The 26,563-nt window shown below is 39.2% G+C and overlaps 1 protein-coding gene across 1 annotated transcript in view; it reads right to left on the reverse strand.

Annotated features, from left to right (window-relative positions):
• Positions 1 to 26,563, reverse strand: part of VIPR2 (vasoactive intestinal peptide receptor 2) — an 880,953-nt gene that overhangs the window by 491,066 nt on the left and 363,324 nt on the right. Inside the window, exon 3 of the mRNA XM_069211169.1 lies at positions 1,144 to 1,251. Within this exon, the coding sequence (XP_069067270.1) occupies positions 1,144 to 1,251 (108 nt within the window). The remainder of the gene's footprint in view (positions 1 to 1,143; positions 1,252 to 26,563) is intronic.

A 26,563-nucleotide genomic window follows, 5' to 3' on the forward strand; every position in this document is an offset into this window, starting at 1 on the left:
CCTAAACTCAGTATTTCGGGCACATTTCAAAACTGCATAGGTTTGCTTCATACCCATATTTTCATTTATTAGCTTCTACCATGTGAATTGCTGCATGCATCGTCAGCACACCATGAAACATCATTATACTCTACAACTCAGTTTTTGTTTCTGGGTATCAAATGTTTTGGACAACCAACAAACATTATATATCCTTGCAACCATTAGGATTGAATGGATGTCATAGTATATAACGTCTGTATATCAGAGGCTACAATTACAAAAGGATATGTCCCTTAAATCAATATTGTCCTACTTATTTTCATAAATTTTTATTTTCAAATCTTAGTTCCTTTGAGCGTATCTTCGTTAATGACCCCGTCCAGAATTCTAAATGTTGGCTATTTTTCAGAAACGTATAGTATTCTAGGTTCACCTATGGGTTTCGCACACCATCACAATCTGCAATTATAAAGAAACAGCATAAAGAAGCATTAAATGACCATCACTTAGAAAACTACAAAAACTGTGGTAAAAATTGTTGCTTTACAAATCTGCTTGTTCCTGAAACCTGGGAATATGGTGGTTTTAGCATAAAAATATTTTGTTGGTGCAATTTTTAGGAAAGACCTCTGATTTCTTGTACACCCCATTTAAATAGACTGCTATGTACGCTCTATCATCATGGTTCCCTCTGTTGGAATACACAAACACAGGGTATCTGTTAAGTATTCAACATGTGGGAAAAAGGGATGCAAGTTTGTCCAGGATACCTTCTGTGTAATAAGAGTTCTAAAGGCTTAACTGTGAAATGCACAAAATATCAAAAAATGTTTGTCGCTTTTAGGGGTAGGGTGGTAAACTTCAGCAACCAAGTGGTTAAAGTAATATCCTAACTCTTTTTGTCTTGTTCACTACTGCTTTTTAATCTCTAGCATTTTTTGTGTTTATGTAAAGTGCTGTGGAAAAGGTATATAAATGAAAATAAAAAATAGTGCTGACATGATTTTCTGTTCGAACACAGGCGCAAAAAACTCTGCTTCTGTACACCGTTATTTGTGTCACCTGAGGCAAACAATGTGAACAAAGAGCTTCCTTGGTACCATGAAGAACCTAAGTAAGTATTAGCTTGCAAAGATAATTAAATCAGTTTATCTACAGTACCTTTTTTTTTGAAGAAATGCCTGAAAACATTTGGGCATGCCACAGTGACGATCTCTCCAATCTCTGCTGGACGCCAACAGGTAATATTATCCCAAATTCCTCTGCAGCCTAGAAATAAACGTTTTGATGTGAAATGTGAAACAACCAACACATCACAAGTTTATCTTACTATGTCATGCACTGGGTACCATTAAGTAAACAATTATTGCTGCACATTTCTTGTGAAAAATATCAGAAAACGTACTACCTTTTCAGTTTCTGGATACCAATTTGAGCGAAAGAAGAAAACAAAAATTAGTTTAATGTTCTGGACGATGAAATTTAGTCCACCAAATACTGCTGTCCCTCTTATATGATAGAAGGTGACTAGGTTGATTTTTCTCTTTTACAACGATTTAGGCCGTCATTTAAAATGTCTGGCCTGCCTGTTTGGTAAGGAGTTTTTGTCAAAAGTGCTTTCTGTGAAAACGCTGGACCACTTTCAGAGAAACTGCAAAATGTCGGCAGTCCTGGAATGACCACATGATGGACCTGCCAGCATTTTTCCATCTTCATAAGCAAACTCACAAAGAAAAGCAATGCTCCGGATATGCATGGATTTTCTTATAGTAAACATATTTCCCCGTTCCTGAGACCACCATACAGTTCCTCGTTCTTCCTGCTGGAAAAGCATGGGACACATGGCATCTATAAGCCCACCCTACCTAGGGCAGGGCTTGCAACATCATGTTGGCCAGTAACCTAGCAATGGAGATTTGTGATGGATGAGCCAGTTGTGGCTTTGAGGTTAGAAACACAGTTGCTCTTCCACCTTCAAATGAGGCTGAAAAACTGACGATAACCCTGCACACCCTCCTCAGTGCCTCTGTTGGCAATGGGCCTCTGTTGGCCATGGGCCTCTCCCCAGGGGACATATGGGGGCAATTACCCCTGATCTGTCCCCAGGGGGGCAGAAAGCCTACTAGGCACCAGAGATGTTTTTTTTAATGAAAAAAGAGGGGTGGGACTACTCCAGGGGGACATAATAAGAAGAGAGGGGTGAGGGCTTCCCAGAATTGGCACCGCCATGCCCCCACCCCTAAATAAGGGTAAACAGTCTTTCTGCTCCTCTCAGAGGGGCAAAAAGCAAACTTGGCATCAGGAACTTTTTAAAAATAAAGAAAAGAGCGATGGGGTCGGCCAAGAATGGGCATGGTCATAAACCCACTCCTACATAAGAGTAAACCCAGGGGGAGGGACGGATAGACCACTAGGCAACAGGTAATTAAAAAAAATAAGAATAGAGGTGTGGGGCTGCCCAGAATGCGCATGGCCATGCCCTCACCCTTACAGAAGGGCAAAGAGTCTTTCTGCCTCCCTCAGCAGGAGATGGGACAATTACCCCCCAATCTGCCACCAAGGGGGCGGGGGGTGGCAGAACGCTCAATAGATGCCAGGGAATTACCCACAGGGGCATGGCCATGACCCCATTCCAACTAAAGGGGGCAACAGTCTTTCTGCCCCCTGGAGGGGCAGACTGGGTTAATTACACCTAATCTCCCCCTAGGGGGCAGACTAAAGCATCCCATCCCAATGGTAAGCAGGAGGACATTTGATTCTTTTGGGTGTTGTTTTTACATATGAGCAAGGAGAGTTGGCTAACTTGCTGTATCATCCGACTTGAAATGGTAAACAGCAGCACTTTTTGGGCTTGGGTAGGCGGCCATCTGGAAAAATCTACCAGACACAGACAGTTGTGAAAACTAGATATCTGGTGAGTCCACGGGGTGTGCTTCACATGCATCCTGCAACATTTTCTTATCCACAATGCCCTGCGAACCTCAAACAATGACTACAAACACACATTTTCCTCACATTTCTGGGAGTAAAACCTCTGGAATCTGCAGGGTGCCACAAATTTCCTACCACACAGCATGCACCAAGTCTCCCAATAAAAATGGTACATCACTTGCATGGATGGGCCAAGAGACCTGCACACAAATGGCCCGAAAGTGCTACATGGAGAGATCATCAATAGGGGTAGCTGTGGGATTTGGAGCCATTCTCAAACGCCACCCATGGAAACCTACCAACCACAGACATTTTTGGAGAAGTACACAACTATGGGATTCCAGGACGGTGTGCCTTGTGTGAAGCCCATGAGGTTTTCTTACCCACAATGCCCTGTGAACCTCAAACTTTGCCTGAAATCAAGCATTTTCCCTATATTTCTATCATGGAAATTTTCAAAATCTGCAGGATTCCACAAAATTCCTGCCACCCAGCATTGCCCCACTTGTGCCAATATAAATCCTGTATCACTTCTGTGGCTGGGCCTAGTGCCAGCGACAGGACAGATCTAACGAAGGTCAATAGGAGTCCCTATGCAAGGGCTCCCATTGACCTTGGTTTGATCTGTTTTTGTTGCGGGCACTTGGCCCAGCCATGGAAGTGGGGCAGCATTTTTATTGACACACATAGAAGGAAATGGCTCAATAGCCATAGCCATAATGTCTATTCACTATTGAATCAGGAGGCCAGGATTTGGGTGGCAATATCAGAAGTCTCTTCATCACAAATTGACTAACGAAACAATCTTGCTTCTTGCTTGTAGTACTTGCAGATCACAAGCAACAAATATGACCTTTAAAAATATATTTAAACAAGTAAGGGACCAATTTCTCTCCTTTATTTTACAAACAGTTACAGTTCACATCTACATGAAAGGGCGTGCATTACAAAATTGCAGCCAAAAATGAAGCTGTTAAGATATAAAAAAAAATACCACTGTCCTTGAAATGAGAAGCACTGAGGACACAATTAGCCTCTGGAAAGTCAGCTAACCAATTCCAACATGATTTAATTTGTCATAATAGAGAGTTACATACACACAGACAGAACAACAGGCACTGGATTTAAAAAGGAGAATTAATGCAAGAGAACCACACTGGAAAAATAAGCACTTATTTTTCAAACTTGCTTTTAGGCATAGGTGATGTAGACGCCATTGAACTACGCTGATTTATACATGGCCTTTCTTTTTTCCCATCTACTGTCATGAGAATTTAAATAGGACTGCTCTGAAAATTTGACTTATCTAGCATAGCAAACTAAATCAGCGCAATCTCTTTCTTAAGTGTTTACACTTAATCTAAAAAATAACAATAAAAGCCAGACTCATGACAATTGGTGTTGCTAGAGCTACACCCAAAGCAATTGTTAGGCAGCATTTAGACAAGTTCCCTCCTCATTCTGTGTGAAGCTGGTCAAACTTAAATGTTCTAGAGTGATGGTTCTTAACCTGTGGTTCTGGACCGCTGAGGACCCACAAGACCTCCTCAGGGAGTCAACAGCTACATAGAAAATTAAATAATAATGCAAACATAAAGACGCAAAATGTAAAATTGGAGGCTAACAATTAAGTTAGTATCCTCAGATTGCTTCATGGGAGCATGGCAAGTGCATCAAACAGGATTTAGTATGGTTGATTGAGTGGCCTTTATTGAATTTAAAAAGCTCAAATTGCCCCATTAAAATTACATTTTTTCATAGTTGTGTGTGAATTAAAAAAGTGTATTTTATCATTTGTGTATTTGTTTGATGATACTTGCTTCTGTATTTGTTGTGTGTTATTTTGAGGTTCAAATCATCAAAATTGCTGAAGCCCCAGGCTTCCAGTAATGGCTCAGTAGTTTCCTGGATTACAATAATGATTCAGCGGGTGTCTGCGGGTCCCAGTAGTGATTACATGGGGATCTACAGAAGGTTAAAAACCACTGTTCTAGAGATTTGCGAAAGTCGCTTATTTTTATTTGTTGGAATGAAAAGTTACGAAGGTAGGTATTGCTGTAAGAGTTCTAGGCAAAAAAAACACCTTTCCGTAGCAATTCTCTTAAATAAATCTTTCTACAGAAAATATATCCCACAAAAATATTTGTTCCTGGAGTTTTCACTCACTTGTAAAGTTGAAAACTGTGCATTTTCTCGAAGGGTGGAGCTTATTAAATGTATTAGCTAAATTGTAATTTAGCATATCTTTAATAAGACTGCTGAAGTACAGAAACAGCCAGATCTACTTGTTTGCCACAGCCTAAAATGCAATTCAGATTGATCACACAGAGTCTCATATGAAACTGAAAGTTGAAATAATATCTTACAGTAGGTGGGTAGGTTAACAAATAGGAAATACGGTACAGTTTCTGGGCAATATGTTAGATGTTAAACAATAGATTCTGAACCGCTTGTTTACAAAACGTTTTCCCTTGCAACTAAATATCATCAAACTACAAAAATTGCACAGGTAAAGCACATGCCCTTCAAACTATACAAATGATTGAATACCATTACAAAAAACATTCAATGAAAAATGTTTCTGTAACAATCTGGTCTTTTTTATTGATAATGTTTTTTTAGCATTTCAAATCAATCAATTAAAATTACATTATTCGATCTATACAAGATCATAAAAGTTCAGTAAGAAAAAAAAATACAACATACAAAGAAACCACAATAAAATAATCCCAACATTACAAACATAAACAAATGCAAGGTTAATCACACACATTATCTATACAAATGATCATTCGTTGCAACAAGTAAACAATATTATACCCTTCTAAAAAGCATTAAAAGACAGATAAAAATATAGATGTCGTCATAAAAAAGTGCATTGTGCACACAGTAGTTAAACATACTGAAAAGGAGCCCCCTTCCTCAACCTGCAACTTCCTTAATCTCAATGAAAAAGCTAAAATACTTGCAACAGCATAAGTTGTGTAAACATTCGAAAGTAGCTGTAAAAACATAAGAGTGGGCCTCACTTGTACAAAACAGTGAGATTTCAATAGCGGTAATAAAAACTTTCTGCGTGGAATCTTGTAATGGATCCAAAAAAAAAAAAAACTAAATGCAACAAATTTTGTGAAGAAAAATTGTCACAAGTGCAGGTGCCCAAGTTATTGCTCCAAAAACAGTTTTTGGACATGCCAATAACAAATGAAACTGGTTAAATCTAAACTTAGTTAGGAGAAAATGATGGTGAATATTAACAGTGTATTACAAACAGGGCTCAACAGTGGGCCAGACACACGCAAGGTAGGACCACGAACTATAGGTTTATTCAACTTTGTTGCTTCCCTCACAAATTTTCTCCACAGCAAAAAATTCTTCCGATCCAAGTAAGATCACCCTTCAAAATAGAAGAAGGTGACTCAAACAGGGCAGGCCTGTTTAATTTAGCAAGGGTTTCCCTGATATACTTCAACCAACTGATCCGTGACTAACCATCCAGATTCAACAATCCTGTATGATCTCCCTCCTAGATGGTTTTCAGCCCGTGCCCAGATGGTCAGCCACCTAATCAGTGGTGAAAGGGCAGTCAAATCCCATAAGAATGGTAACCCTAACTCCTCATGTACCATAAATGCAGGTGTGGTAATAGGAACAGCTAATAAGCACCTGCAAAAACACTTTTAACCACTTGTGGGTACTTGGTATTAATATAACCCCAGATGTCACTACCATGTATGGCCAGAGAGACAGATTTTGCTTGATAAATCTTCAATAGAGCCCCAAGTGGCTTACTTCCTATTTTTGCTGAAAAGGAAAACAGGGCACCAACGTTTTTAAATAGGGCTAACTTCTTAGCCTTCACTAGTGACCTCCATGTGACTCAGCCATCAAAGACACCACCCAAACAGGAATAAGTACCAAACCTAGACAACCTATAATTCTGCATATAAAAGGATCTTGACAGGTTTCCTTAACTAGTAGAAAGATCTAAGCTATTCTTATGCTTGCTAAAACCGTCAAATAATGACTGGAGCCCTAGGGCAGTCCTAGCAAGCAGAACAGTGTCGGACAGGTAGAAGAGTGCTGGAATCATATGAGAACCTACATGTGGGCAATCTACAGGTTTATCAAGTATCCTGGCCCACAATTACATACATCATGAACAAAAACAGGGCCAGAATACTACCTGGATGGACACCGCTCTCCAATCAAAAAGATATGGTGCAAGCACCGTCCACGTTATAATGAACTACCATTGTCATATCCCTATGTAGGTCAACATGAAAACCTACAATAGCCATATCCATGCCCTTGCCCAAAAGAATCTGCCACAATATAGTCCTATTGACCTTGTCAAAGGCAGATGAGAGGCCCATATGCGCAATAAAAAATGATCCAGATTTAGCTACAGTGTATTTGTTGATCAACATGTAAAAATTGAGACACTGATCACATGTGCCTAAACCTGATTAAAAGCTGTACTATAGATCTGACAAAATAGAACCCTCCTCTGCCCAGGTTATAGCCCTCTCAAGGTTGACCCTGTCCATCACCTTAACAACAGAATCTATTAATGAGATGGGCCTATAACAACTTGGAAGTGCCCTCAAGCCTTTTCCATGAACAGGAATAATAATAGTCTGTGACCAAGAATGCAACAACCCCGTTCGAACAGCTAGATTAAATAATCTAGTAAGGATCGCGGCCCACAGACAAGGCAGTAGGGCCTGGTGCTTTATGGCTTGTCAATCCTATGATTGCTTGCTCCTCCTCCTTTACATCACAGGTGAGGATGTTCTTGACACATACCATAGACAACTCAGAGGTTGCTGCCATCCTCACACTCTACCCCATTAATACCTTAAACATGCTCAATCCATACCTCTGGGGAAATGTGAGAAGAGATGTCATGTGCACCATTATCATTATATAGGGGATGGTTAATTACCTCCCGAAATTGCCCACAATCTGCCTTTTTGGGTGCCTCCAACAGGTCAGTCCAAGTTAGTTCTCTAAGTTCTCTTTTCCTCTCCTCGATCTCCTGCTTATAATCCTTGTGTCCACTAGAAATGAGGCTACGATCTTTCGGCATTTAAAATCATGACAGGTTTCTACTTCACATTGGTAGTTAATGTCTTTGTTACTTTGTAATACTTTTGATCTGATCCACAAAAAGCACTTTTTTCTTTTTTGTAATGCTGCTATTTTGTACAGATATCCCCCTTCGATGCTCATTAACAAACTAACAATTTATTTTTCTTACGCATGACATTAATATCAAAATGTTGACTCAAATAAGTAAGTCTAATTACAATTTTGAAGCCTTCTACAGGACCACATATAATCAGTTCAATTTTATAAATCAATAATTCGGCACACAGTAACAACTGTTACCACAACTGACTTTCAAAGTGGGCACATATGCATGGAGCAAGGAGCACATGTACAGTCACACACTACAGCAGTCACCCAGATATACGCCAACATACAGCATGTTTTAAGTGGAGTTTGCCACTTGTCATAATTAATCCTCATTTATGAATCTGACATTCTCTCAAAAACGGCTTGTTAGCAATTTCTTAGTGACCATGTGCATTCCTCACTATTCAGCCAATTGATCAACTGTGGGCACACAATCCCATAGGACACTTTTAAGGATAGTTTAGCAGTTATGTTTTGGAAACATATCAAGCACTGCAACTTTATTTGCAGGAACTTGGCTGTAACCCAACTGCATCACTTTCGCAGAGCTTTAAGGTGGCTACTGCTATCACACTGGTCTTACAATGGGATCCTCACTTTTGAGTTCTTTATATGAAAAGCACAGAGGATACCCTGTTTTATATTACATAAATGTTGGGATGGAAAAGACATCTGCATGGTGATTGACTTGTACCCCTGCCTTGAGTGCCCAGCTGTAATGTTGTATGGATCCCGAAAGCTGATTTTTGTTGTCATGGCCAAACACAGATCGTGCATGTGCATCATGACATTGCTTGTCCCTTGGTGGATGGGGAGGGGCACCCGAAGTGCTACCCCCATAAAGGTAGAAGGCTACTGCCTTCACCAGGAGTTAAGTAGCACAAGCACAGTGGTGGCAGCATACTGTGTAGTTATCAGTAGGAGTGAACCGATCCTTTTTAACCGGTGTCACTGGAGTGAGGCCTATAAGCCCACTCACCTTTTTAAAGTTCTGCTGCTGTGTGCTTAACACTCCCCTTGGCCTACATCAGTTAGGTGTCAAGTGCTGAGCAGTGCAGGAGTAAAGACTCTGAACTGATTGTATTTCTGTCTGGAAAGGGTACAGTACAGGCATATATTGGTGCTGTGCAGTTTGTGCATGGTGGATGCACATACTGGGTATATGTACATCTGTGAGTACATTACATAAGACATGTAGTGTTGTGTTGTGTAGTGTATGCATGATGAATGCATGGCCTGGGTGTATGTAAATCTGCAATGAGTACATTACATGAGAGACGTAGTGCTGTGCACTTTATGCAGACGGTGAATGCATGTTCTGAGTGAATGTGTACCTGCGAGAAGTACAGTACATGAATGGTGTATGTTGTGCAGCACATCAATAGTGATTGTGTGTGCTAGTTGTATGTGTGCCTGCAAGTGGCACAATACAGAAAGGCTGCAGTACTGAGCTATTCGTGCAGACTTAATGTGTGCAGAAGGTATGTGTGCAGAAGGTATGTTTGCCTATGATGGGACAATAAGTGGAGGTAATAGTGCTGGACTATCTGTGTGCTGTATACATACACTGAGTGCAAGTGTAAGTGTGCCTGTAATGGTACATTACATATAGGACCCTGGGTTTCATTTTGGGACTCCAAGGCTTGCCTGGTAAAGACATGAGGAGGTAGGGGAATCCCCAAACCAGATTTATGTATCGTGGCACTCCTGTGAGCTGAGTGGGACACACTGGAGACTGGAGAGAGAGAGACTCTCCCTGTGCACTTCAAAGGGATCTCTTTGATTCAGTGAGAGAATTATAAGACAGGGGTTTGGCCTTATCTCAGGAAAATACAGAACCTTGGAGACAAACCTGTATGCCAGGAGTGGCTGCCATGTTGCAGACTGCCGTGCACTGAGGACCCGTGACTTGGTTGGTAGTATGGTAGTATTGCTTCAACCCTGTATGCCAGAATGGGCACCTGATATTAGGAGTGCAATGAGGATCCGGCCACTGCCCGAGAACTGTAAAGTTATGTGACCCAAAGGTCATAAGGAAGCATTGAGGACTGCAGCCTCTCCACACATGGCCTGTGGCCAGTCCCCGCAGCCAAGCCCCTAACCACCCAACCCCATGCTGTGAACGCCCTTTGGCCCTGTGTGGCGGGAATTGGCCCTAGGGCCTTTCTGTCTGGGTGTCAGAATATGTGTGAGAGGGTGTCTCTGGGTGTGAGTGGCTGTGAGAGTGTCTGTCTGGGTGTGAGAGAGTCTATGTGAGTGTGAGAGTGTGTGTAAGAGGGAGCACTTTTTACTGGTTAGCTAGTAAGTGCTACCTCATTGGGTGCATGGCCAGTGTGGGGGAGGGGGACTGTGTGGCCTCCCTCCCCTGGCCGATTTCAGCCCCAGGGACCCCATCTCCCCAGGGCAATATACAATTCAATGGGGAGCGACCCGACCTTATACAATATTTTTTGTGGGAGAGGGGCCCCTTAATTTTCAAGAATAGTCTTGAGCTAAGGCGCTCCCCCGCATTCATTAATTCTTTAGCCCTGGGGATATGGCGGTCTCCGGTGCATAAATAAAGCCCACAAGGGGGAGGCATGCCCCACTCTTCTGTATTTTTCATATGCCCCTGTGACCTGGCCGAACAGGGGGCTTTATTAAAATAATCGTGGGGAGCCACACTTGCTTTTAAAAAAAATATTTGCAGTGAATTTGCAACTTGTCACAAATTCATAGCAAATTATTTTTAAAAAGTGCTTTTTTGCCCTAGGGGGAACCCTCTGGGACCCAAGCACCACACCTAAGGGGTCAGGGTGTCCTTACCCTGGCCCCTTTTAATTTTTAAATATTTTTTGCTGAAGCCAAGCCGAGTCCCAGAATGGCTACCATCACTAATTTGTTGAAGTGTTGGCAGCCAATTGGATCTCAGCACAAAATTGAGAGTGTGTGCAGAGCCTTCGTGTCCCTATATATACAAATTTGAATTTTCTTTTATATCTCAAAAACTACTGAACGGATTTACACCAAGTCCAAGATCTATCTTTCTATTAAATTTGGTGTTATTCCATGTGGCAGTTCGGCTTCTATTCCTGTTCAAAATATCTATATAAAAATAAATGTGGCAAAATGCATTTGGGGGATTCTATATCAAGAGTGTTTTTTTACTTGCCTATATCTTTGGCACAGCTGGATGAATCTTCACAAACTCTCCAAACAATCTGCCAGTCCCGTCAGCTGCTGCCTGGAAAGTTTTGGGGTGACCTGTCTGGGGAGGGGGGGGGGGGGGCAGAGAAAAAGGGGGGTTCCTAAAACATGTTTCCCCCATTCATAGAGATTTTGAACAGCCATAGCGCAAAAACTACTGGACGGAATTACCCCACATTGGGCAGGATGGTAGGTCCTGGTCCAGAATGAGTGCTATACTGTTTTGGTATAATTCATTTTGGTAGTTTTAGAGAAATTAAAGAAAATCTCAATTTGTATATCCAGGGACGTGAAGGATTTGTTACCCCTCCCGATCTCGTGCAGAGATCTGATTGCCTGATAACACTCCAACAACAGAAGTCGAAGGTGAAAAAAAAAGGGGCCAAGGTACGAACACCCTGAATCCTTAGCTCTGGTGGTTGAGTCCCAAAGGGACCCCCACCCCAGGGCTAAAAAGCATTTTTTGAAATTTTACGGACGGACTTGTAAAGCAGGTCCCACTGTCAAAATCTGAAGTTTTCAGCTCGTTCCCCTGCAAACGTGCAGGGGATAGAGATGAAATGCTTCAGCAAGCACGGAGCTGCTGTCAAAGCAGCTCCATGCTTGCTGAAGCAATTGAACTGCCAGAGAAGCCTCACGGATTCCCCTGCAGTGCCAAGTAGCCTGTAAGAGCTTTTTATTATTATTATTATTTTAAAACATAAATAAATACGTGAATATATAAGGACCAGCAAGCCCATTACAAGCTATAAAAACTTAGATAAAAAGGCATAGCTCAGTGTGAAGGCCGCAGACCCTCACATTGAGCTTTGGGAGTTTGATTCCAGCTGAACCCATTTCCCTCTTTTTTTTAAATAAAAAATATTATTATCGGTTTTGTAAAATAACAAATCCATTTTTTATTTTACATCTAACACAAACATCTCATTCTATGTATACAACATTTTAAAGCCAAAAAATACTCTATTTCCCTATCACTTTCTTCCTTTCTTTCTGTCTCTCTTTCAATGAATTTCTCCCACTCACACACCCACTCAGACACTCATGCACCCACTTACAGACCCGTTCAGACACTCACACACCCACTCACAGACCCAGTGACACCCTCATGCACCCACTCACAAACCTGCACACACTGAAGCATCCACTAAAACACTGATGTATGCACTCTCAGACCCAGACAGAGATCTGACAGCCACTCTTACCCCTAGATGCACCCTCTCACACCTAATCTCACACCCAGAGAAGCGCGGCCAACTCCCGCCATGCATGGCCCAAAGGGCTTTAGCACAGCGTGGGTTTGGTGGCTAGTGGGTGTTGGCTGCACGTCAGGTTTTGCGGGCAACCTCGCCTGTGCACAGGTGAAGGCCATGCATGGTGCAAGGTTGGGTAACGCATAGTAATTAAAATGACTAAATGTTAAAAAATAACATAGAAATTCAGTGAAAAATCCAAAGGTTACACGGACGCTATTGTTAGGAAATAGAATTTGAAAACATAGAAATTCACTTAAAAAACAAAGGTGACATGGACATTATAGTTAAGTTCACATTTTAAACGTACGAAGCCACAGAAAAGTAACTATAACTTGTGCCCTAAGGTAAATATGGTTGCGCCCTCGCCATGCACTGCTAATTACTCCACAAATTACGGCACTCAGGCCATCTTTCATAACATCATTGATAATATCAATATAATATCTGTAGTAACATTTTTGACAAAAAAACTGTGCATGGAAAGGGCGCGAGTTATAGTTATCAAAAGGCACAAGTTATAGTTACTGGTGGTAAGTCTAACTATAATTAGTAAATTTCTATGTTCCATGGCTTTGTACTTTTAAAATGTGAGCCTAACTATAACGTCCCTGCAACCTTATATGTAAATATATATATATATATATATTCTTAACCATAAAATCACTATATATTAGCAGCACTCTCAGGAGGTCAAAAGAGAAAAAAGTTTATTCAACACAACGCGTTTCGGCTGACTAGCAGCCTTGGTCACGTGCATAAACCAACCAATACAAACAACAATATATATCTGGTGATCATGGTCATAGAAATAGGACTTCATTATATGTTCTCAAAAATTACTATTATTCTTTTCTTTGTAGATTTCAGATATAAATTTCAAATATATAACCATAATTAACCTGTTGCACTAAGAAGGGCAAATATCATACTGTACAACCAAAAAAATTATTTCAATTTCATCCATATACATCAATTACATATAAATAAATATGATATAAAAATATAAATATGTTTATAAGTAAATATAGATGATTTTAAAATATCAAGAATTATACATTCCTATATCAGTAGACAATACCAATAAAAATATATAAATATAAATAGTTGTATAAATATAGATGTTTAAATATTCATGTACCATATATATATACCCAAAACATAGACAAGGTTCCAAATCAAATATATAATTTAAATTGTTTGTAATAAATCATTTGTCATAAATGTATTTGGAACCAATGTCATAATTCAAATAACGGATTCATATGTTCCAAGAATCTGTCTATTAGATATCATATACATCATACAGTCTTTGAATATTTCCCTTCAGACAACAATATAATTCTTCCTTTTCCAATTTCTTTGTTGTACATGTCAATAAAAAGAATACTTCCTATTGCTTCTATGAATCCAATACCTATCACCTTGTGAAGAAACTGAACACTAATCACCAGTGAATACACAAATCTGGAATCCGGCCGGACCCCATCATTCTGAAAAAGACATAAATATAAAAGACACATTATACTCTACAAATTATTAGAAGACTTACTGAAAGAATAAATTTGGAGGAAATAGCAATTAATTAAAACCAGAGTCAAATAAGCTTGTTAATCATAGCGTAACTGCCTTAAGATCATGCCATCAAGGAACACAGACTAAATATATGGATTAAATATATGTAATACTGTCTCATATTAATGATCTCAGGTGTCCAATAGGTGAGTACTCAATTCTTCACCAATATTTAATCCCTTCGGTACTTTGGTTTCTAGGTCAACAATATATCTAGATTCTTTTTTCCTTAACATCAACTCTTTATTTCCACCTCTATGATGTGATAATCCATGTTCAATACCATAGTAAGATAACATCGTGGAATCGGAGTTGTGTTTTTCCTGAAAGTGCCTCGCTACAGGATAGTGGGAATCCCTTGTTGTGATAGCACGCATATGTTCTAAAATGCGTTTTTTTACAGCATGTTTCGTACTACCCACATACCTCAGATGACAAGGACATTCCAATACATATATGGTAAATGGAGTACTGCATGTTATAAACTGCTTAATTTGTCTGTTTACTCCTGATTTGCTCATAGGGTACTTAGTAATTAGAGGCCCCCTCTGTAATTCGTTACCAATAACAGGATCACTTTTCAGAATATTCCAATGTTTGGAAAAAATCTTTTTAATCTGTGCTGTATCTTCATTGTAGGTTAGAATCAGTCTAATATCATAGCCCTTCTCATTTTCTCTTTTTTCAGTATTATCAAAGAGAGTATGTACTTTTTCAACTTTCTTAACCTTGTCTATAGCCTTTCTGATTACCCAATCCAGGTAACCTCTTTGTTTAAACCTTCTAATCATATCTTTCTGTTCTCTCTCAAAAATCTCTTCTGTATTACTGATTCTTTTCGCCCTTAATAGTTCACCATAGGGAATAATCCATTAAAGTTTTTCCGGATGTCCACTAGTAGCATGCAATAGGCTATTACCTGCTGTAGCTTTACGAAAGAGTTCAGTGTGGATCATCCTTTCCTTGATCTTAATCCTTGTATCTAAGAAATCAATCGAAGAGTAACTGATATCATATGTCAATTTGATATTATAATCATTCTTGTTAAGTTTCTCAATGAAACATTTGGCCTCATTCTCAGAATCTTTCCAAATTATAAAAAGATCATCGATATATCTTAACCATAATATAGCCTGATTGATTTCTGGATATTTTTCTTCATCTTTGAAGATTCCTTCTTCCCATAGACCCATGAATAAGCAGGCAAAACTGGGAACTTGGTTATATATTTGAAATTTATATTTGAAATTTAAAAAGAAAAGAATAATAGTAATTTTTGAGAACATATAATGAAGTCCTATTTCTATGACCATGATCACCAAATATATATTGTTGTTTGTATTGGTTGGATTATGCACGTGACCAAGGCTGCTAGTCAGCCGAAACGCGTTGTGTTGAATAAACTTTTTTCTCTTTTGACCTCCTGAGAGTGCTGCTAATATATAGTGATTTTATGGTTAAGAAGAGATTAACCGGAGCGCTCTGCCGGTATTTTTGCTGCACCACCCCTCTTGGGCCACTTGGAGCCCTTTTGTGAGCATATGCATGGAAGAATATATATATATATATATATATATATATATATATATATATATATATATATGTGCGACAGGGTCAGAGGAGTTATATTTATGTCATAAGTTCAAAAGGAAAGGCATTTTTTAGTTTAGTAATACTGTTGGTACCATTCGAAGAATCTGCACAACACTTCCCAAAAAAAACTCATCCACTTGGAATCCTTCATGAAAAGGTTTGTGCTAATCAGTTAAGAAGGGAGCAAGAAAAAGGGGAGTGGGTTATCCCAAAACAATGATTACCCATTTTAATTTCAGAAGAAATGTTTCCTGTTTGTTACAGAAGAAAATGCTGAATGGAATTACATCAAATTTAGCACAAAGATAAAACTTTACTGCGAAAGTATGAGTTTCTTTATTTGATTTAAATCCGTTCAGTAGTTTTCAAGACATTTGAATATAAAAATGTGCTTAGGTTATTCATAAGGGTGTTATTCTCCTGGAAAAGTTAGAGATGTCTGGAACTTTGGTGTTGTGTTATGATCTGATTTGCCAATTTAACAGCGAATAGTTAATATTGATTGTCTGGCGACAAAATAGAAGCAATATATTGTGTCAGCCATTACAGTACTCAGGGACATGGTACCTATGTTCTGAAATAAATGAAACAAAAAAATATAAGGGAACACAATGAACACACACACCTTACTACCCCTAGGGCCATGTGGAAGGTCCAATGGGGACCCCTTCTTGATTGGCTAGCCACAACATGGACAAAATGTTGTGCCAGTAATTACAGCACTTGGGCATGGCCCCTATTGAATTGCATTGTAGCTAAAGTCAAGTTATGAGGGACACAAAAAGGAACAGATATAATAGTCGATAACAGAATTTAGTCAAGTATATATCTTTTGTTGGTGGTTTTATACTCATTTTAGGAACTCTGGTGAGTTCTTAGGTGATTTTACCTTGTGATAAATTCTAAGCCTCTGCTGGGATTTTATGAACCATTTCATGATTTTCTGATAGCCATTATGGAAGGTACTGCCGAAGCTAAAACAAGAACACATTTTTTATTAGCTCATACTATCATCCTCAGCCACATAAAAAAGGCGGATATGAGTAATACGTACTTTTCACCACTTGCAGGAGCTTGTCAGCTGATTCCAATGTTTTACTGCAGTTTCATCACAGTGTTCCAATGAACAACTAGAGCACTAACATTCTGTATTTCTGACAAAAGTGAGCCACACCTCTGAACCTCATCTTGACGGAATCAAAGCTATAAAACTGAAAATATTTCCCTCAGAAATAAACAAATGAGGTTCATTTTATCATTAAAGTTATAGTTAGTGTTCCAGAAAGGTAAACACACATTTTCAATAACTCCTCAAATATCTTTCTCATCAATGTCAGAAAAAATCAAGGGCTTCATTACCGTCTGCCTCACGGTGATGGCCGGACCGCTGCAATTGTGGCAGTCCGACCGCCGCATTAAGGCCCTGGCAGTGCTAGATGGCTTTGAGAAAGACGATTCTGTCAAAACGTGTCAGCCGACGTGAATAAAAGTTCTACAACCCTCTTGACATGTGGACATTTCTGTGTTTTTAAACGAATACAGCCAAGGCCTGGCACCGACCCCGTTTGGTGGATGGAGTCGAAGAAATTGCAGGGAGTCGGCATGTGGGATAGTGCTTTCCTGACTTCCGCCGCCATTGTTTATGAGGAACCTATAAAGATAACTGGAAAGTGAGGAGCCAGTGGCGTGCTGGTTTCAGCATCTGCTGTAAGACGCTGGGACAGGCGATCCCCCGTTCCGTGCTTATTTATGGTTATAGCGCATTCGAAATAACAACGATTTGGATAATGGCAGGGGTTTATTTGAACAGGTGATTTCCTGTTCATGATGGCCGAAGGAGGGTTGTTTGAGGCTGTGCAGAAGGACTTGAAATTGCACGGAGTTTGTTTAATGAAAATGATACTATGCAAAGCTTGGATGTGCCAAAAGGGACTATGGTTTCCTCGGATAGCTCAAGGACTTTAAAGAAAAATTTAAATCTGTATGAGAAATTGTGTAAGAAGGAGATCAATTGTAGTTGGAAAGTGATCTCCATAGATAATTATATTGAAGTAGGATGAATGCCAAGAGGTTTATGTATCCTACGTTCCAGAATCCTCACCAGAAATTGTTGGAAGAATGGTCTCTCTTAATAGCAGGTACCTCTAAGAACATGGGGGGATTATTATCAAAGTATGCTGCAATTGAACTGAATGAGATTGGGGTGGAGCTGAAGCGATTGTAAGAGTTATTGGACATGCATTCTGCGCAATAAGAAATTCAGTCTTTTGTAAAAGAGATGGAACCTAGGTGAACAAAATATGAGGAGGAATTTAAGACAAAAAAAGAAGAACATTTTTAAGGGACCAGATTGATTATCCATTGGGGCAAATTCTGACCTTTGGAAGGAAATATGAGACTGCCAGGAAGAAATTTAGGCAGACCAACTGATTGCGACAACAAGAACTTGTGACTTCCGAATCTGGCTCTGAAAGCCTCTGGGATATTGATGAACAGCAAGGAAAGTCGCCTTCAAACACATTCCCCTTCACCACACTTGAGGAGTATCACCTTTTAAGGTGGGGTCAGGTTCCCCAGAGAATACCCCCAAAAGGAAGAGGGGGCAGCAGCGACACAGGGGAAAACCCATAGGGGAGGCACTGCAGAAAGGAAACAATATTTTGCATGCGAGGAACACACAGCAAGGCAAGAGAAACAAATAATGGCTGAGAATCTCCTTACATTTGTAAATCTATTGCCCCATGTTTTGACTTGTGATGAACAGTCCCTGTTAGAGTTAGCTTTATCCTTTTGCCCAACTGCAAACTTTGATTTTAGTTGTTCTCGCATTAAGATTTTTCTGTTTATCAGAAAATTTAAGTAATTGAAGATTTTTTAACAGCAAAATGGAAAACAAAACATGAGGAATTACATTTTCACAAATGTGGAGTCTGATTCTGTCTCTGGCATTCAATCTATTCGTAACATTGAAGTGTTGGCAACATTAAGAGAATGTGAACTGGGTATTAGAGATTGGGAGTCAGAACGAGAGTTGCTTTGTAACCTAGGACTGAATATTGAAAAGACAAGCAGGAATGAAGTTAAGCCTAAATATATTTGTAATCCTAATACCGGCCATGATAATACTGACACCTTTTTATGAGGTGGCGGTATGTGACATTGTAAGGTTGTGGAAACAAGGAGAAAAACATTTTGCAAAAAATCCTACTAAGGGCCAGCAGGAGGCACTTGCGTCCCTTAGGAAAGATTCCTCTTTTGTGATCAAGCCGCTGGGGACACTGGTAACTTATTAGGTCAGACCAAATCAAAGGGTCTTTGATAAGCCCCCATCCTCAGATCACCTATAGAAAGAGTGAGTCTTTGAAGGATATACTGGTTCACAGCTATCAGACAAAGAAACAGAACACTCCAGGATTTTGGTTGAGGGAACAACCAGGTTTCTTTAATATGGTAAATGCAAAGCCTGTGCTCATAGTTCTAACAAGAAGGAATATGTGCTTCCAACAGGGAGAGAGGTAAAAATCAGAAAATGTATAAATTGCATTAGTGTTTTTGTTGTGTATGTTTTGGTGTGCTCATGTGGCTTGCCGTATGTGGGGAACACAATCTTACCAGGGAGGAAAAGGATCCTTGAACATCTACAGGCTAAAAAGTCCAAGGACTTAGCTACCCAGTGGCCAGACATTGCCTTCTTGTGCCTGCATCTAATAATTTTGAGGTCTCATTTTTGGCAGTGACAGGGTCATGATCAGCACAAGAGGAGGAGACAGGGACTGCAACTTGAGGAAGCTGGAATCTCAGTACATAATTCTACTTGGTACCAAGGACCTGGGTGAACTTAACCAGGATGAATAACTTTATGTTCATGTTTGTGATTGATGTATAATTTCAAAAGAACACTAATGAGAATCTATGACTGTGTTAAAATGCTATTTTGTTGACTGATAACTGAAACAGTGCTCACTGTCATTTCACACCCTGTGCAAACAATACTATTGATTTACACGTGACCTGCTCTCAGATAATGTTTTTTTGGCTTCATTTCTCATTTTAATTGTTGGGGATGGTATCAGGAATCCCTAGGGTGCCTCCTGGATTATCTGTCAGCATCCCCAGGGATTAGGGTTAAATCATATCTCTGTTTTTGGTTAAACCTTCATGTTTCTAAGTAAACATAATGTGCTGTTACACAATTGGTTTTATCAATGCTTGTTTTACCTATGCTTGTTTGATAATGTGAGCAGGTGTAGACATGTGCTTCTAATTGGGCATGGTGACTCATCTCAACTGCTTTCCTGATTGGCTATAAATAGCAGAGTGAAGCATGCCTTCCTGCTTGAATTTGTTTTGCTTCCTGATCTCAGCATCTGACTTGGCAGTCAAGCCCCTGCTGCCATCCTCATATGCAGGACTTTTGAGGCAATTCTTTTCTTTGTTCCTGTACCAGCTGACACCAGGCATTCCTCCTGATGCTTGTTTCTGGTCCAGGGAGGACCTGGTCTGGCAGTTCGGGCTGGACTGTTCCTATGAGGAACAGGGTCAAGATTGATTTTCATATGGCTGGGTCCAAACTGGAATGGCATGGTGAGCAAAAAAACTGAATGATTAAACCCAGGTCTGTGACTGGGGGTGAATGTTTGATTTGTTCTACATTCCGTCCATCTTCAGTTGTTTTTGCACCAGGCATTCCTCCAGCACACTGGAAAAGACTGCAGCTAAGTGACTAGCATTGTTCTTTGAGCGCTGCACTTTCCTAGAACAGCTGGTGTATTTCAGACCTCGTATTTTGGCAGAGTGCTTATCTTGAAGAGACAAATGCATTTCTGAACATTCTATATTATTATTGTAGTTGCTTGCCTAAATGTGCTTCAGGAAATCTGCTTGAGCTCAAGTACTACAAAAAGTGACTGCAATTTTAAAAGAGCATTTACATGACTTTTCTTTCTCTAATAGCATAACTCTTAGATTTAAATTGTGTCATTCATGCCTGTGTTTCAGGTTTGAGGAATTTGCTTTTTGAAGGGTTTTTCACACCCAGAGTGAAACCAAACCAAACTGTGCCACCCTAACTGTTTGAACCCAGAGTGGACATTTGTATTTCTTGGATTGTTGTTGTCCCTTTTAGTTTAACCCAATGCATGCAGGAAAGTTATATGTGATATAATTAATGCCCTTGTTTGTCTTTCTTGTGCATGCTAAGTGCAATCACAGTTCTAATTGTAGTGTGCAACAGTCCATCTCTGTGAAGCCAGCTCTAGTGTCACAGTACTTATTGTTAATGTATTCAGTTTGGGTTTTTGGCAATGCAGTGTTAGTAAATGTGCCAACAGTTACTATTATCCAAGAAAAGTGCTGGAGCATCCCTGTGTTCTTCTACCTCTCCTGTGGCCATATCAGAAAGAGAGATTCATTTTCAATGAAGTTGAGTGCACTAACTCTACTATCACTCTTTCAACAATGACATGCCCCCGAAGATACAGGGTGCCTGGCTGGACCGGCAAGATATGGCAGTGTTTTGTCTCTTTCTCTTCCACTCCCCCTTTCCTTTTTGAACACCTGCCGGGGTTTCAGTGTCCACCAGGAAATGCAGAGAGGTGTCCCAGGAGGTCGGGGGACATACCATCGCCCCTGCAGACATCCTGCTTTTCAGGTGAGTGGCCCCGTCTCAACAGAAGTGAAACTGAACTGCTGAAAGACAAATTGTCTATTTTTGATTTTTGCTGCAAGTTTTTCCTAAACTTCTTCTGCTTTCTGGTACTTTACAGATCATGGCTCACTTTAGTCAACAAGGTAGAAATGCTAGGCGCTGTAAATATGTGAGCATTGGTTTGGCATTTATGTGTGGGATATTGTTTGTGGTGGTGATTGTGGGTATGTCTGTTCTGGTAACGAAAAGAGCCAACAATGCTTTTGGAACGACTACTACACTAACGGCATTAGAAAAGTTTAAGTTATATGAGAAATATTTGCATGAATATACTAATGCACAGGGAGAGCTTCCTTCTAACATTTTCTATTGCTTATTGAGTGAGTATGTTGAGACAATGGATGCGAAGAATTGTTTTGTGTGTACACAGATTCCTTCATCAATCGAGGAAGGAGTCACATATCATAGCTTACCTCTAACCTACGGGATAAGTTGTAGTCTGTTACTAACAAGGTTTTATAACCAAGAGTACATTCAGTACTTCCATTTGAATCATGAGCTTGTGTTTTCATTCGTTCCTATAATTAAATATTTGAGTAAAGTAGCTAAGGATAATGACATAGTAATAGTTAGAGGGTTCTTTGAACCTACGTTGACGTTTGGCACAGCTTATGTGCATCGCAACAATCTGACATGCTTGCTTACACCTTTAGAGAAGAGTTTTTTAGATCACACAGATGATAGGAGAAAAACATTAAAGGAGAAATTAGAAAAAGGCTTAGAGAAAAGGACTTACAAACATTATTATGCTTATACTGCTTATACTTCAATTAAAATGCAAGGGAAATTAGGTTTAGATGCACAACACGTAGGGAAGCTTTGTATATATAGGCCTAAATCGGGCACTGACACTTTATTTGTGGATACGAGTAAATGTAGGCATGTGTTTTTGTTTCAAAGTAAATGGACATTTATGTTGAATGGGCAGGACCCTGCATTTCCGTGGATTTACTATATTTGTGGACCTAATGCTTATTACCGTCTTCCAAGAGGATGGTATGGGACATGTTATTTGGGGAGAGTTTTCCCAAAGATTTATCAAATGGATGATTTCACAAAGTTTCCGGAAATGACTGAATTACATCATAAGAGACAGAGGAGGAAGTCCTCTCCTGCTACATTGGGAGATATATTTGGAGTGGGGACTCCTTCACTGGGAGTCATCCTGAATTTGAGTAAGATTTGAAAGTTGTCTACTGTTGTGGATAACATGCTGACACATTTTTCAGGGGCCATACTCCTGATAGATACTGAATTAGCTGCCGATAGAGCAATGACTCTCCAAAATCGTCTTGCTTTAGACATTTTTTTAGCGATGGATGGCCGAGTCTGTAGAATGATTAATTCTTGGCATTTTTGTTTGTATATACCAGATGACAATAAAGAGATAAGAGAATTACTTACTAATCCGACAAATACAAGTGCTGATTTAAAGGAATTGAAAGAACCAGGTGTTTGGGAAAAGGTTGGCCAAGGGTTTGCTTCAGTGGGAAATTGGCTCAGCAACATTTGGAATGGGGTACTTTTGAAAATATTACAGGTGATATTAATTGCTGTGGTCGGTTTATTGGGGACATGGGGATTATGCAAATTATGTAAAAGGATTAATTTGAGAAGGTCTAAGAATAATCAGAGGAGGGAGGAAAAGAAAAGGGAAACATTTTACAGGGAAAATTTGAGGGGAAACCGAAATTATGAAGAAATTGAATTGTAAAAGTTTTAGATAATGCAGAAATTTGTGGGTAAAAGTTAGTGTGATGACACTTTTAGTCATTAGAGGAGGGATTGCTAGTGCAGGTGTCTTTAATAAAATGTATTGATGAGTGTTTATGTATTTTGAATAATGAGTTTATGTAGAAAATTAGTTAACATAGAAAAATAATGCATGCATTTGAAAATTTGACCTCGAAGAATGGCCATCAATGTTCATGAAATGTACTAATTAATGATTAATACATATGAAAAATTGAATGTGTGTTAGACTAATGCAGTAATATGTCATATTAAGGGTTATGCAGTATGCTTTAGCTTATTAAATGTAGGCCTTAAGTTAGCAGTGTCTTGGCCTTTTTTGCCAAGCCTCATGCAAAAGCTGTATTTAATAAAAATGCTGACCAAGGTAATTAAGCTGTGAAATGTCTATTGTATTGTTAAATGTGCTTAACAGAAACTTTTCATGAGAATCAACTGCTATGAGATGATGTTCTTGCAAATGCGTAATGTATGTGAGACTGACTTTCCCAGGAAAAGAACAATGAAGATACAGACTAGAGTGGAAGCTGCAACAATATGGTTACCTGACAAGCCAGATGATGAGAACATCGCAAATGGACCAATCAACTGTATGTAAACGTAGAAATACTAGAATTCATAGATTTGATGTAGTAATGTTATTGGACAAAGTGTGAACATACAATTAACTGACCAATAGGGAATTAGGGTATAGTTTAGGTGACTTTAATATAACGACGTTTATTCTGAGAGAAGACAGTCATCGCCCTTATTTTTCCTGACCGAAAGGTTATTACCTTCTTATGCGTCTCAAATAGAGACTTGTTTATCTTTAATGCTAAATGACTTTGCCCATACTTTTCCTGACTGAGACCTGATCATTGATGATCGTCTGATGTCCTGAGGATGAAGACTGATTCTGCTTTGTTGAAACATACCGAGGATAGTGTTAGTGCGTCTGACCTTAATAAGTAAACTTACAAAGGGACACGAATAGGTTGATGAACCTTTTGACTCATTTACAATGTTCTCGTCACAGCCCAGATACATTAACAATAATCAGTAATCAATACACAATAATCAATAATCATTAGTCAAAATCAATAATCAATGGAGTCACTAAATATCATGCACCATGACCTTTCAGCCATGAATAACCACACCTTTAGTATAAGTTTAGTACTTTTATTTCCCTTATATTAACAATGCTAAAGTCATGTAGATTAATCTCAAAATCAAATGGAACACATATAAGAACAATACTGGTTGACCAAAGCGACGGCATAAACGCAATCTAATCAAAGCTTGAATCACAACACATTCTAAGGCAATTGTGCAAATCAAAAGCAGAGTCAGCTGCAATAAAGATATGTGATACATAGAATTCAGAAAGATAACTTGTCAACATTAGTCTGTGTAATTCGCCAGTCATTATGTGAATGCCCTCATCCAACCTCAGATTAGCATCAGCATGTTGGGCTTCATGCAAAACAATTTAGAGCACAAATTTAGAAAAAACATCTAGCTGTGGATCTATCAAACAGTGCAGTTGGTACCTAGAAAAAAAAGGCATAAAAATGCAATTCAGTCACACTGTCATATCTACCTAACTACAGTATGGGTCAGCAAGCAGAATCAGCCTCAGGTCATCAATCGATCAGCAAAGCATTAGGCTCTCAGTCAGAGAGTATGAGCCCAACGACAGAATCCCAATCTCTTCTTCTCCCAAAGTCACTCTAGATCTCTGGTATCATCATATGTTTAATTTTCCCCTGTTGCGTTGCTATATCAAAGTCACCTAAACTATCCCCTAGTTCCCCATTGGTCAATTAATCGTACGTTCGTACACTACCTAATAACATTTCTATACCAAATCTATGAACTCTAATATTTCGCTCTTCACACAAAGTTGACTGGTCCAGTCAGTGTCTTCATTGTTTGCGTCCTGGGAAAGTGCATCTCACACACGTTACACACATTTTGTTACATTACTAGGAATATCGTCTCCTGTCCGCTGGTTCTCACAGAAAGCTTTGGTTAAGCACTTTTAACAAGTCAATGAACTTTTCACAGTTTAGTTCACTCTGTCAGCATTTTATTAAACGCTAAGAAATACAGCTTTGCATGAGACCTGGCAAAACTAGGCCAAGACACTCGCTAAGTTAAGGCCTGCAATTAATAAGCTATAGCATACTTCATAACCCTTAACATGACATATTACTACATTAATCTAATACATTTTCAATATTTCATAAGTATTAATCATAAATTAGTACATTTCATGAATATTGAAGGCCATTCTTCTAGGTCACATTTTCAAACGTGTGCATTAATATTCTCTACGTTATTCATTTTCTACATTATTCTTTATTCAAAATAGATAAACACTCATTAATAATTTCTAGTTAAGACACCTGCTTCAGCAATCCCTCCCCTGATGACTAAACGTGTCATCACACTAATTTCCACCCACAAATCTTTACAGTTCAATTTCTTCAAACTTGTGTCTTCTCCTTGAATTTTCCCTGTAAATTCTTTCCCTTTTCTTTTCTTCCCTCCTCTTATTATTCTTAGACTATTTCTATTTAATCCTTTTACATGATTTACATAATCCCCATATCCCCAATAGACAACCCACGACAATTCAAACTCCCTGTACTATTTTCAATAGTATCCCATTCCAAATGCTGCTGAGCCAATTTCCCACTGAAGCAAACCCTTTGCAAACCTTTTCCCAAACACCTGGTTCTTTCAATTCCTTAACATCACTACTTGCATTAATCCGATTACTAAGTAAATCTCTTATCTCTTTACTATTGTTAGGAATGTAGGAGCAACAATGCCTAGAATTAATCATTTTACAGATTCTGCCATCCTTCGCTAAAAGAATGTCTAAAGCAAAAAGGATTTTGAAGAATCATAGCTCTATCCGCAGCTAGTTCAGTATCTATCAGGAGTATAGCCCCTGAAAAATTTGTCAGCATGTTATCCACATTAGTAGACAACTTCCGAATCTTGATCAAATTCAGGATGACTCCCACTGAAGGAATCAACACACCAAATATATCTCCCACTATCGCAAAAGAGGACTCCCTCCTCTGTCTCTTATGATGTAATTCAGTCACTTTTGTAAACTTTTTCAAATCCTCCAATTGATAAATCTTTGGGAAAACTATCCCCAAATAAAATGTTCCATACCATCCTCTTGGAAGACGGTAATAAGCATTAAGTCCACAAATATAGTATATCCCCGGAATCGCAGGGTCCTGCCCATTCAACATAAATGTCCATTTACTCTGAAATCAAAAACACATGCCTGCATTTACTCGTACCCACAAATAAAGTGTCAATGCGCAACTTTGGCCTATATATACAAAGCTTCTCTACGTGTAATACATCTAAA

Source organism: Pleurodeles waltl, chromosome 10 (genome assembly GCF_031143425.1).
Source record: "Pleurodeles waltl isolate 20211129_DDA chromosome 10, aPleWal1.hap1.20221129, whole genome shotgun sequence".
Lineage (NCBI taxonomy): Eukaryota > Metazoa > Chordata > Amphibia > Caudata > Salamandridae > Pleurodeles > Pleurodeles waltl.